The sequence below is a fragment of the Sturnus vulgaris genome, chromosome 6 (assembly GCF_052056855.1).
Source record: "Sturnus vulgaris isolate bStuVul1 chromosome 6, bStuVul1.hap1, whole genome shotgun sequence".
Lineage (NCBI taxonomy): Eukaryota > Metazoa > Chordata > Aves > Passeriformes > Sturnidae > Sturnus > Sturnus vulgaris.
Window position 1 is genome coordinate 36,188,371 of NC_142248.1, and position 14,563 is coordinate 36,202,933.

At 36.3% G+C, this 14,563-nt stretch overlaps 1 protein-coding gene across 1 annotated transcript in view; it reads right to left on the reverse strand.

Annotated features, from left to right (window-relative positions):
- Nucleotides 1–5,585: 5,585 nt before the first annotated feature.
- SETD3 (SET domain containing 3, actin N3(tau)-histidine methyltransferase) overlaps nucleotides 5,586–14,563 on the reverse strand; it is a 62,279-nt gene continuing 53,301 nt past the window's right edge. The window contains exons 9-13 of the mRNA XM_014872002.2: nucleotides 14,151–14,225; nucleotides 11,328–11,494; nucleotides 10,612–10,697; nucleotides 8,718–8,878; nucleotides 5,586–8,107 (exon numbers count right to left, since the gene is read on the reverse strand). Of these exons, the coding sequence (XP_014727488.1) occupies nucleotides 7,658–8,107; nucleotides 8,718–8,878; nucleotides 10,612–10,697; nucleotides 11,328–11,494; nucleotides 14,151–14,225 (939 nt within the window). The 3' untranslated portion in view covers nucleotides 5,586–7,657. The remainder of the gene's footprint in view (nucleotides 8,108–8,717; nucleotides 8,879–10,611; nucleotides 10,698–11,327; nucleotides 11,495–14,150; nucleotides 14,226–14,563) is intronic.

A 14,563-nucleotide genomic window follows, 5' to 3' on the forward strand; every position in this document is an offset into this window, starting at 1 on the left:
TCTTCATGACAGAAAACATAATAGTGCTTCTTCATCTCAGAAAAATACTGCAAAAATTCGGCTTTGTGAGTGCTGCAAGGCATTTAGAAACCATTGGGAGAAAACGTGCCATGAAAGTGAATATCTTCACTGCGGGATGCAAATATATGTTAAGCAATAAAATTCTACTTCCTAAATAGGCTTGTCTTGCTTTGATATTCAAGGATATGAAAAAAAAAGACATACGTACTTCTCATCTAATCCTGCCAAGATACAAAACTTGCCTATTTTTATACACTTGCCCAATATGGATGACAAAAATAGCTTTCTTAATAAAGAGAAAGAAAATACTAGCTAATTTCTCCTGCTGCAAAAGCATGAGGTCCACCTCAAGACTGCACATCATTTTAGGCTGAAATTCTACTTGTTGAACCTAATTTTGCTGAGGAAAAATGCTGCTGCTTCTGGAAACTCAGCTGAAGATAACTGAATTGTCCTGTCAGAGGATATTACTAGTCCCAAAAGTAAAATCCAAAGAAAAGATTAATATGCTTTGAGGAGAGTAAGCTCGATAACTATCATTGTTCTGTGTATTTGCTTCTCACAGCAGACAATATTTGATCACTTGAAATGATTACTTAGGTTTAGCTGAGAATGTTTTGAATCAAGTGGCTCTCTAAATCATCTGTCCCACACGTATTTGCTACCAGCTAGGGAGCATTTAGACAGCATTAGCACAGGTTAATAACTCCTCTCAAAAGGAGAAAGGACAGGGAGTACCTCAAGAGTGTGTGTGCGAGCATAAAAACCTCTGGGGACAAGGCAAGAGTTTTTAAGGCTAGACCTCTCCTGTGAAAAATAAGCTACATCGTGCCAAACTGTGTTGCATTTTAAACACAAAAGCCACACTCTTTTTCCAGGGGGAAATAATTTCATCTAATCCTGAGCAATGATATTTGAATATGAATGTTGTGCAATTACATTGGTGCACGTGTTAATAGTGCTGGACAGTTTGTATCCCTGTACTTGAAGTGAGCCTGTTCAGCAGCACAGTACTGAGAATTCGTGAAAATGATCCCACCATTTCTTAGGTTTGGGTAGTAGTACTTACACTACTTTATGAAAAAAATATACAGGAAACACTATTATTTTCATTCCACAGCTTCTTATCATTTGAAAGATTTGTGTGTCATTCCTTCATTGACGTGTTCAGCACCAACCTATCAACTGCCCCTGTAATATCCCAGGAGGACTCACTTAGTCAATACCTAAAAACTTCAAAAATTAATGTAAAAAATAGGTTTTCATACATCACTCAGTGCTGACATATTACTAAAGGTACGAAGATTTTATTAACACAGCAAATGACTACCAATTTGTTTGCATTCATTTCTTCAATGGATGATACAATTTAAAATTAATAAATATGCTTTTTGATACATACTTTTCAGATGTAATTTTTAAGCGATAGCTTAAGAAACACAGCATGCCAATGTAGCCGTTAGGAATTGATGCCACTATACAGAATCAAGGGTTTATTTTTACTTAATCTTGTGGCTCCTTAAATCTAGGTACTACTGAGAAATGCAGTATAACTAGGTTTTGGTCACCTGAAAACACCACCACCACCATTTCCTTACTCACTTTGCTTGTTTATGCTTTTTAGCTGTGGTTTGATGCTGCTTTACAGCTGTGGGAAAAATCACGTGTACGTGAAAATAAATTAAAGAGACAAATTATGGATTTGCATAATTTAGAAGCTCAGGCAGAGTAAGTTAACAGGGATGTGTGTAGAAATTACTTTAAGCAGCTCACTGTGATGTACGCTTTTCTATTTCATTTACCTGTAGTTTGATCTGTGCTACTCTTTTTATTTCAAATCCATAGCAGTTCTGGTCCTTTTGTTACTAACCATTCAATAGTATCTTGACAGCAGAACTACATCTTCGTTCTCATTTAATAACTATTTATCATTCTGTATCTGCCCATTTTCAAGAAGGAATAAAGTTAAGTGTTCCAGAAATTGGAAAAAATTGAAACTTGACCTTTATTAAGTGGGTTAATTGTCACAATCTCAGCATGTACAAAATTAATGACCAAAAAGTGGAACTTCAGAGTTTCAGAAGACTAGGTTAATGTCCAAAAAAGCCTAAACTCTGACCTTCTTGACATATGCCAAAAGAAACAGCCACCCTAATAAATTACTACCTGTGTGCAATTATAATAAACCATTCCTAGCATCCAATCACTTGAATTAATTGCTGCAAGGCAGTGGGACTTACAGATATTCAAGGCAATCTAAAAATTCCTTTGCAGTTCATAGGAGGCTGTTTGTGCATGCCTGTTTCAGTATGGATATTCAGTTTTAAAGCACGTTATTCATTACCTTTGGACCACAAAACTGTATACAAGCCCACTTACTAGTGCTGAAATTAGGAGCCTTGGCTGGGGTATTAACATTACTGAAAGCAGTGAACCAGTGTGGAATAAAGCTAGGGGAATGGAATTTCCCTTAAACCCATATCATAAAGCAGTTGCTGGATGCAGGACACCTACACAGTTCCAAATTTCAGCCTTACATAGGAGGAACAGGCAACTTCTGTGAATAGGACAACAAACCACAGCATATTTAAACCCAACAGCACTTGCAAAAAGAAAGCTAAAAGAAAGCAATAAATACTCCATTTGCATGGTCCAAGGTAGCAGTGCAATGTGAAATCTACTGACTTCCACAGCACCATGTCAAACAGTGATGAATTGGCCAAGAGAACAGCCCACACTTCTCCATGGATAGAAGAAATGCATTGAGGGAACAGGCAGGTTGCTCCGGCTGAACACAAAGCAAGAGGGTACCTGGTCAGTAACGCGTGTAAGTGAAACAAGGCTGCAAGCTGGAATGAAGCTACTCTTGGTGTTTGCCTTGCATGGGATGTTACAAGGAAACTTGCTTTTTGCCCCTGTTAATCCTGTTCAAAGGACAATTGATTTATGCATTCAGGGCTGGTAAATTAGCCCATTTTTTAAAACAGTAAACTTAAATAAAATACCACTGTTTAAGTTCAATTATCTAGTTCCAATGGTGTTTGAATCTGTGCTTAAGTAACGGTGACTCAGTTGTGAAACCAACATTAGTCACATGCAAGATTCTATTCCCTACACTCATGCAGATTTTAAGCACCTTTCTGAAGAAACAAAGTCAAGTCTTAAAGGACTACAGATCTGTTTCCAATTCACATCAAGGTGCTCAAAGACACAAGATGTGGCGGTCAGCAAAAACTATTTTGCCATGTCTGAACTGGATTTAACTGAATGACTGTCTGATTTCTCCAGATTGGGAAGACAGAAGACTCAGGTTCAGAAGCTTCTTCCGTGCTTGATCAACTTTAAATAATAGAATAGTGCTATACACAAAAAACCACATAGATTCAGGTCCCTAATTCTAGACACATTGTTTCAGGTGACCGACCCGAATACAACACTATTTTCTATTTCCATACTGCTCTCTGTGGCTTTGTCCTTCCATGCTGGATTTGCAAAGTCTTTCCTTAGCCTCTAGTACTGAGCCTTTGTCCCAAAGTGATAGAGGAGCAGTTAATGGACAACAGTAACTCCAACCCAGACTCCTGAGGTTACCCCAGCACTGCACTGACAACAAGGCAGCAGCCACTTACTGCCACTATCTGCTCTTCACTGCCAGTTCAATGCAAATTTGTGATCCATATGTGCTCATCTTCTCCTAGGGATAGTGAAGCCCTTGCCTAACTATGAAATTTCACAGTAATTACAGAATTAATTTTAGATGAATTTGAACACTCACTGAAATAATTCCTGAACTTCCTGTTCTTCAGAACAGCAATCCCTGCCTCCCAGACGAACTAGCTGTCTGTCACTCACTCGTCCAGCTCCTGTTTTCCACTTAGGAAAGGACATCTCCTCAGTTTTGTTCCCTGTCTAGCTTAATCTTCCATAATTAAAAATCACACCAGGTCCAGAAACCAAGACTACTTGTGATTTTCTTTTTTCTTAATTATGAACTAAGAGTTGTTTTTTTTAAATTTTAACTGAAAAAATCCTCCACATGGTTTCCAAACTTGTGGCATTTGTTAGGAAATAGATGTAGAACCTGCGAAATGCTAAGAAAGCTCTTCTAACCGTGAGTCACCAATTTATGTGCTGTACTTTGCACAGCATGCAGTGCATGCAAAGAAGGAAACTCAATAGAAACTATTAAATATAGATGGTAATTACATGAAAATCATGTGGTCATATCTGACTTCAACAAGGATCAGTTAAAAATCTTCTAGAGGAAAAGGGATGGGTATTGCTTCATCAGATAAATTTGGCAGGGCAATGCTTTTAAAGAAAACTGCTGTTTGGAACAGAATATAAGAAATAGCTGGACTGAGTTTCAGTCTATAAAAATAGGAAAGAAGACCGGATTTTGGGAGCACCTTTCTTTTGTCTGATTGAAATACTTCAAATGATGTTTCATAATTACTTCACATCCTTTCTATAAAATGAGGGAGAGAGAAGGGGCAGCAGTAGATACTACATAATGGTTTTAAACACGTGAACTAGAGATTTTGTAACCTAAATCTTCCAGGACACCTTTGAATTATGCGAGATTCATGACTCCATGATGATCATTCCTCCCTAAAGGCAAATCAGCCTCAAGAAGGCAGCTACTGTTGGGTTGCACAGATTTTCTGTACATACCACCTTATAACGACGTCTGAGGCAAAGAATATTTATTCTAGCCAAGAACAAAAACCATCCCACCTCCCCAGCCAGAAGGCTCTCATTTCTCCTTCACTCATGACAGCACTTAAGCTAAAGTAGCATTTACACTTTAAAAACATTTTTAAGGCTGGTAGTTGTTGCTCAATTTTGTATATTTGACTTTATCAAGAGAGAAAATATGGACATCACCTCATGGCACAGACCCAAACTAGTTACAGGTTGTTAGGGAAATGATTCATCAGTAGGTAGGTTCATGTAAAATTCAAAAGGCTTTTTTTTCCCCCTGTTTTGCTTTTGGAGAACAGTCCGAGAAATGCAAGTGATGTCTTTCTTACAGGAATACTTTAGATAGCTAAACAGAAGCAAGATTTGGCATTTAGCCTGGGATTAGTGTGAACAGCCTCTTAACCAAACATTATGAAGAAAGTTAACTTTAAAATGCTTTGAAAGGTCTGTTTTCATGACAGATGGTAATAAGGGCTCATCAGTGCCAATTTTTTTTGTTTTCACCTCAGTTTCCAAAAGCTTAAGTTTTAGGTTAGTGCTTCTGAAGGAACCATTACATATATAGATGAAAAATGCAAATTACAAAATTAGATTACTCACTATTTTTATTGTGTGTAACATATTTTTCTAAATAACACTAACAGATGAAGAGTAAGAATTTGACCATGCACTCAGTAGAACACTTTCTCTTTTTTTTTTTTTTTTTTTTACTAGAATCCTTTTTTGTTTTTTCCCCAGCTATTTGTCCTCTAATCTTTATCTGTACACCTGGACAGATACTCCTCTCCCCACAGACCCCAAAAGATACAGCAGTCAGAAGCAGGTAGAGGTTTTGTTTGTATAATACACTCACTAGTGAAGACATGGTAGAACTATATTTTATTCAAGAAAACCCACACATTCTGTCCTGTGGTGACCACAGGCTTTGCTAAGCCATAGATATTAGCAAATACTGGAACAAAATACAGTGTATCAGATTGAATCACAGCATTTAAATTCTGAATTACAGTTATAATTTTCAGGGATGGCTAGTTTCAGAATTGCATCATAGTATCTAGTACAATGTTGTGCAATGTAGGTGGCAGAAACAGAAATGGAGTATTGGTCCTAATAAAAACCAAAATGTAATGACTCTTGTATGACATTTAAATTGTCAAGACAACAATTCCATAACATTCTACCAAAGGCAGCATATAGTTACAAAAATACTGGTCCAGCATCTTGTTAGTGATGAAGCAATATCCAAGGTGCAATGGCAACATGCCATTCTTAGTGAAATATTTTTTAAAAAACTATTTTTTCTATTTTCCCCACACTGATATTAGCTGAACACCAGAACTTCTATGACAACCTGAAAGAAAGTCACTACTTAAATGTGTATTGCACCAAAGATTGATGCAAAAACACATTTTCCAGATTGCAGTATAAAAGAAGCAAAATCTAATAAAACTATGAATGTGCCAAAAGACATTTTACTGCAACTGATCTTAGATGAGCAGTTTGCAACCTCTATTGAGCTTTAAACAACTGTCCAAGCTTTCCATTCCATCCATTATCATGAACTTAAGGATACAAAAGTAAAAGACAAAGTCCTTAACATTGAGAACAGAATTAAACCACTTTATACTCCTCTGAATTGATCCACAAAATAAAAATATTCTGCCCTCCTCTCCTCCTAATACCCTGGCAATTTCAAAGTCAAGCCATGGAATTACCCTTGTTCTGATATTGCACAGTGCTAGGATTGTATTGTTTTAAACCTAGAAGTTCAAACACGCACTATGACGGTGACCAAAACTGCTGATGACAGTAGACCTGCTTAAGTTGTGGAAGTATCCCAAGAAGCGTGCATCAGATGAAGACACAATCTAAATGGCAAAAACCACTGTGGACTTGGTTGTGGTTTGGACTTGTGCCAAAAATACATAAACCTGCTTGCCATTTCCTTTGAGGAAGCAGGATCAATTACTATCTTAACCAAAAGACAAAGTTGAGTCAGATCAGGTAATCATGTGACATTCAATGTTACATTCAACAACACAGAAATGAAGGAGTAGCAGACAAGAACATTATTTTTCTTTTAATAATGGTTTAGTCAAAACTGTAGCTTTGAAATCTCTAGCTCATTGTGAAGACCTGAAGAAGCTGGGAAGCAACCTCACTTTGATCAGTTTAAAGCTGTGGCTTGGCCTATCTGCTTTCAAAATCTCCAGTAGCTCTTCCAACCTTGTAAATAAAAACTACTGCCTGGAAATAAAAAGTAGTCAGCCTTTAAAAGTTTGTGAATGTTGTGTTGTAGCAGCCTAACTCTGACTGAAGAAGATATTTTATACAGTAAACAAAAGACAAAGTAAACTGAAATCAAGAGATCACTTTAAGTGTATACAATTTGGATTCTCATTGACATTTAAAACTACCAATCATAAGGTTGCCACCTTACCTTTTTCTGGACTGGCACACCTGATTTTAAACAGGTTTTCCTCCAGTCTCCCAAGTTTCTGATCCTCTCATTCAGTTTTCTGCTGTACTGCTCCCCTACCTTCATGCTGAATACCGAGTCAGTCCTGCCTTCTGCTTTTCTTGGCAGGAGGCAGAGCAAGCTTTTAATTTCGGTAGTCAGAGTGACAGAACAACAAACACACAGCAGATAGAAGAGCTTAATTCTTCCCCAGGAAGAAAATACATTTGGTTCAACAAAGGGCTGCAAAATCTTCCAAAGGCACCTCTTTCCGCAGTTTTTGCCTGAAAGCAAGATGGCAATCTTAATTGAAAAGGGATGCTAAATCTTTTAAATAACTTAAAAATTCATTTTTATATAAAGCAGCAAAACCATTTTTCTCTGCAGAAAGAGAAATCTTAACAAAGAAACACACCAACATAAATGCACTGTTGATAAACTTCAGCTAGTTTAATTTCACAAGAAAGTAAAATTTTAGGACTTTTCTTTAACCTCATCAGTACTTTCTGAAGAAGATTCTTTGGCATCTTCAGTCCCTCTGTTGCTTTTCTCTTTACTAAGATTTTTGCTTTCTGATTTGGTCCCATTAAATAAAGAGTTTTCACCATTTACAAACCCATTCTCTGTGACTTCTGCATCAATGGCTTCATCAATCTTTAAATCCCCTTGCTCTTCCACATCTTCTAGGTTTCTCAAGACAATAGGGAGTCTAGAGTCTGCCACAGTGTTCTCCAACAAGGCAATATGGCCCTTGTCATACTTGGGAAGCGGAGCTCCATCTGCCATTTGTTTGCTATAATACTCTCTGTTGGCAGCCGCGCTCTTCACTGCCTTCTCCAGGATCTCTTTTTCACCCAGGCGCAATTTGATGGCCATTATCGCATGGGGAGTGAGCTCGTGAGTCTCCAGGAAGGACTTATCGACCTGTCAGAAATTAAAGAGCAAGTCTGTTACTAACACCCCACCACAATAAAACAGCCCCCACTTCATCTCCCTCTGAGTGACACCAGGCTCCCCAGGCAGAGCCAAATGGACATGAGGAGGGTCTGCAAGGAGTCCCAGTGACATTTGTTATGAAATCATAAAAAAGCCAAAAATTTCTCCATATAAATCAGTCTACATGACAAGGAAAGTCAGGTTACTTCACAAATACATGCAGCACGTAGGTTCACTTATATATTTGCAATAGGAGCACATTTCTTTGCAGTCTGGAGAACGCAACTAATAGACAACAAGTTGAAACTGATTCCCCATCTTATTCGCAGAGAAAAAAGCAGATAGTCTCTACTTGGAAAATCAAAGGAAAAATACATTAACAAAATTACATTAACAAAATTTTCTGTTTTGCAATCTTATTTGATTTTCCTTAGATAATGCAAAACTGTCTCTGCACTTAAAAAGTACAGAATAAATTATGTTACTAACATTCAGATTGAAGTTTGCAAAGACAAGATGGAGGAAAATATATCTTTTCCTACAATCACAACATGCAGAAGAATTCAGACATTTAAATTACACATAATGATAATTTTACCTCCACAGTTGTTTTATAGGTTTTCAAAAGAAGGGATGCTCTGGCTTCCAGGAATGTCCAAAGCTTAACTTCATTGTCCCAGCTAACAGGAAAGTCAGAGTTCCCCAGAGTGAAGATTTTGCCAATCGCGTGCTCACCTATCAAGTGCTCCTTCAGCTCTTCTGCAATAAGTATAAAACCAATCTGTTAAAAAACAATCTCATCATTCACTTTGTCAGTCGACAAACTGCATAAAGATTTATTTTCAATCACGCATCTTTGAGTAGCTAACAAAAAATAACCCTCTCCTCAAATAGGAATTATCAGATATGTTGCTTTTTTCTAGGATTTGCCTCAAGGAGACAACTGGAAGTCTTGAGGTCAGCAGAAAATAGGCCTTCTCCCCAGTAGGAAATAAAGATACTTTAGATATCACAGCCTCTCATACACAGTGTAAATCTGTGTCAGTGAAACAGAATGTTTTGTAAAATCATTCAAAAATGGGAGTAAATTTGTAAAGAGTTCAATGAACTTTTTGAGAATAAAAGGAACAGGCCAGAGAGTGTGCAAATAGCAATGGAATTATTTTTACTATTGTCTTAGCAATCTTTTTCAGTAGCAGAAACTACCTACAGGTCAGAAAACACATCCATCAAAACTCAAGAGCAGAAAACATTTAATCAGTTCCTTGACATTACACAAATTTCATTCAACTTTTAATTAATAAATTTTCCTACTGCAAAGCAGTTATCACAAACTTCACCAAGAGCTTGCATATAGTCTCTCAATAAAGTTTTTTAAAATAGTATTTAAGACATATAAATAAACTGAGCACAATCATATACCAGAGAAATGCAATTAAAGCTTTCACTAGCTATATTTTCCTCTCCAAGCCAAAATTCACTACCTCATCAGCATCCTAAAATTTTCTTCCCTTGAATTTACTTCCCAGAAGTATCAGGCAATTGAAATAGATGGATGTTGTAGATCCCTTCCAAATGAATTGTTCTGGTATATTCTAATTTCTTAGTAAATTGTAAAAGATGGATGACAGAAGGAAGTGAAGGCATGACACTGAGTTACATTGTTTTTATGAAAGAAAGCAAATAGACCACATGCAAAAACTCAACTGCTTCCACATAACCTGCACAGTATTCCTAACTGCAAGAGAGTTCTCTCACTGTCATGACAAACTGTCACATCCATAACCTTCAAAACTGCATCTAGCCAGCAAGGAGCTATTATGAGCATTTAATGAAAAGTTTCACAATGAGAATGCACAGATAAGGCGAATATTTATTAAATGTACACACACAAATTTGCCCCACAAATAAAAGCAACAGAAGAGAAACACTAGAAAGACAGTCTGCAAATACAGAAATTTGTTTTAGATTACCAATTACCAAAATATTGAATACATAGATTACAAATTACTAAAATATTGAAAATACTCAACTTTGAAATGTCTCTTCCATATTTCCTCTACTGTACAGAATATTCCAATTTCATACTTAAATGATTCCAGTGATGATGGCTAAAATGCTGTGATTTTAAGCATGTAAACCCCTAGGTCTTGCATGATCTGGTTCTGCAAACTATTTTGAAACCTAAGAACTAGAGATCAAACTCCAAAGCTCACTCATTCACAAGAGTCTGGGAGATTAAAAGAAACAAAAAATAGTATCATCTCATGCTTTCAGAATTACTGAAATATTCCCTCAGATGACATGGTCAAAGATCAGGGTTCTTAGTAGCTTACAGATTCCTTTTTAACATAAACTCCTCTACTTTTCTGATCTACTATCTTAGTGTTTTATATAAATGTCCATCACATTCCTACATTAACAAAAAATCCAATCAAAAACCCCCACAAAAAGATAAATATAAATTAGGTTACCTTCATAAAATATCCTACCTTCATTCATACAAAACACTCGAAGGAAAGCCAAAAGCTGGGCAGAGATTGCAGGCTCAGTGGAGTGCAAGGCAAAAACACTTGAACTAATAAAAGAAACAATCAAACAACAGTAAATACAAGTTCAATTGTCATATCTTTGAACTTATTTCAACATAAAAGACCATAAAGTATACAACAAATTTACTGCTACAAAAATAACTTTAAAAAAATTAGGTAATATTAGCTCAAACTGAAAAGCGTCCCTAACCTGTATCTGAAAAGAATTATTATCTCTACAGTTTTACACTTAAAATTATTTGATACACCTTTCATAATAAATTAATGAAATACAATGTTTCATGTCTGCTGCTCCTAATAGTCCCTCTGGACTGAAATGACGAGGAAAATGCTGTGATTCACACATTGAGCATCGTAGTACAGCTGCAAGCAATAGGAAAGAAAGTAAAACCACAGCTTCAAATTAATCCTTACTCTGCTTTTGTTCAAATGGTTATTAAAGCAAAGGCTTTTTTCCTTATATATGGTTCAAATTAGATGATAATATGGCTCAGAGAACTCCTGTAAATATTATTACAATAACTTTAATTTGCTATACAAACATAAGAAATATTACACCTAAGAAAATTATCACAACAGAGCTTCATATATGCTCTACTGGACACTATACACATTGGAAATGTTTTTAAAAACCCATGGCATTGTGTTTTACTTACGTTGGGATACCAGCACGAGCTAAGACCTCTGCCTTCATAGCATACAGCCTGTCACTTTTACTCACGCCAAGCTTTATTTTCACTCTGTCATGTGAATTATTATCAAAGAAAAAACCACTGTGGATCACAAATTCAGCGTTTGACCGAGTGCCATAAAAAATGTAAATCTAGAAGGATGAAAAAAGAAGTGAAGGGACAGGAAAAAAGCTTAAGATCAGCTCACAAAACTGACAATTTGAAAGTTATTTTCTGAGAGTTACTATTCTGAATACAAGGTGTATTTAGTTATATGAACATGCTTTGTTTTCTGGTGTTTTCTCAAATGCTGTATATAATGTGGCAATTACACTTTAGAGGTAGATGTAAACATATCTATGTAACAGAGACTTTGAAAGGCAAGAAGAAATTCTTATTCTGTATTTTAAAGTAAAAATATTCTAGTTTCTCACACTGTCATAAAATACCAGCATATGGAAATAAGCTTTCAAAGGCTTATTAAAGACTAAAAAAATCAGAGACAAGGAGAGCCCATTAAAAGAAATGGTGTATCTGGAGTAATTTTCCACAACCATGTCCATTCAGAATTATACTGCTGAGAGATCAACTTTGCTTTCATTTAAATGTTACCTTGAGATATGGATATACCACAGTACATCATACAGAGAGACCTGAGCTGTGTTCAGCCAGTATTTATTTTTGTTTTACTCTGAACGCTTTTCTATAAAGGATATAGTTACTTTAATTCACATTTTAAAAGATATTTCTAAATATAACCTGCAGAATGTATTTAACTCAGGGCTAGGCAGTATGAAATTCATGGGACTAGAGGTCAGAGTAGCAATTGTATTCTCCCACATGAAGAGGATATTTTTCCCATTTGTGTTTGATAACAAAATTGTCAATCAGAAGAAAAAGTTCCAGCAGTTACAGAATTCCCTTCAGAGCCTCAGGGAACAGCAGTGCTCTGGATGCCTTCAAGCTTCCATTCCTCTCTAGCTGACAGAGAAAGACACTCTAGTGCTCTCTAAAGGGCTCAGTAACAGCAGTGACGCCATTTACTTTATTTGTTTTCAATTCTGTATTAGAACTATTTATCCTAAGCACTAAATGCTTAAGCTTGATATTGAATTATAGTAAACATTATACTGTAACACACTCATATGATGAGCACATAACCTGCCTAGGTATAGCAAGGCAGTGGGTAAGGAGAGAGTTGCTCACCTTCTCAAGTTTTAAAACTACTCTGGTACATCTCATATTAAACCAGAAGTCACATATAATGCATACATTACACAGTACGCTCTTACACTCCAAGACTGCTTTACAAAAAATCCAATTAAAAACAGTGAGAATTGCTTTATTTCAGGCCAGTGTTTGATAGATTCTGTGGACTTCTGCTGCCTAACATTTTTTAGTAGTAAAAGCATGGATCATACCCTTTTCTTGCTGAAACTCTAATTAATAACATCTGCATGGTATATTAAAGGACTGAAGCATTATATAATTAGTACTTTAAAGATGTCACTAACAGTTAAAGTTTGCACAGAAATTCTGATAAATAGCAGACAAAGTGAAACTACTAAAATAAAATCGAAATATAGGAACCCTATATAATTGAAATGGAGAGAGCAACCAGAACAACTATATGACACATCCATTGCCAGCTGTGGAAAATTATAAATTGGATCCCTTCTGGAAAAACTGTGGACCCCTTTTAACTCATCACACCACAACTGGAAAAAACAGAAAATATTTGACTACCATAACAAATTCTGAGAGCAAAAATATACAATCACTGTAAACCCCAGCATAGCAATGAGGATAAATACACTTCTGGAAAGATGCATTTAAAAGAGACAACATTCCAGACACTTCTTTGTTAAAAAAAAAATACCAATACATAAGAAAAATTAAACTCAAAATATCATCAATTGTAAGATTGGCAAAATAATACAGTAAAAGTAATAACTCAGAGGCTGAGTTACAAAACATTTCAAGATGTTTCATAGACAAAGGCTTTGTCTGGCCATGCTGACTGCAAAGGCAGTAGTCAGAAAAGGAGTGCTGCTCCACTTGAGGGTTTAGGCTAGCTGCTGACACAGCACAGGGGATTCCTACACTCCTGGAACCACTGTCTTCAATGCTTCACTAGTTTGGACACTCAGTTTTGGTTTTGAGCAGTTCTGATCAAACCACTGATTTCTGAACTGTTCCAGGCATCTTTGCAAGACTCTCCTGCTATCTCAGGATGAAGAGGTAAACATGCATGCCTGTGTTAAAGGGACACAGTGTGCTTTTAGGTACTTTCTCATTTCCACTAAGCATTGCAATGACAGCAGCATGGGATAAAACGACTGGCAACTGTACTGCATTTCACCTCTTTGAATGAATGAAGACTAACAAGAAACACAAGCCAACACACATCATTGTTAAAAAAGACTCTACAATCCACTATTGCAGAAAAATCTAAAAAATATTGCTCTTTGGTCCTTTGGATATGGCCTTTTACTGAGTTCTTCCAGAATACCAAACTTAGTGGCTGCATATGTTCACTCACCAAAGATTAAAGATTTCAACTAGTTCTATAAAATATGAGGAATCAAACTCTCCCACAGTCAAAGTCTACCAAGTGATAGAAAATATTCTGAAAAATGTACATGTATTTTGTTTGGTAGCATTTTCACTCAAAATTAGCTCAGCATAATAAAATTCAAATGTAGCACCAAAATCCACACCACTACACTATTAAAATTTTCTAGGGAGTCACCAAGTGTCCACAGAATTTAATGAAACAACAATAATGCAGACAATTCTTCACACTACCTGCTCTCCAGCCTTGAAATCTTGAAGCGCTACACATTCACACCGGTCATCTTCCAAGTTGTAGCCTGTAGTGATCTATCCAAGAAAAGAGTGACAAAAGACCTTTTTAATGACCTTCACCATTTTATATTTCTCTCTCTCACCACTGACAAATTTTCCTATTGGAAATAAATATTAACAATAGCAATTGCACACATTTCTTCTCAGCACAACAGAATATAGCTGATAGTGATTGCTCAGGAATCATAAAGCAATCTCCTTTTTTAAAAATCTCTGCATTAAAGAAATCTAATGGAGGAAATAACCTACCTGAAGTGAACAGAAGGCTCTGAGGAAAGTACCCTCCATAGAGCCCACACAAAGTACCATGCTAAAGCCGGCAGCTTGTTATAAAGTTCTGGAGCTTTCAGTCA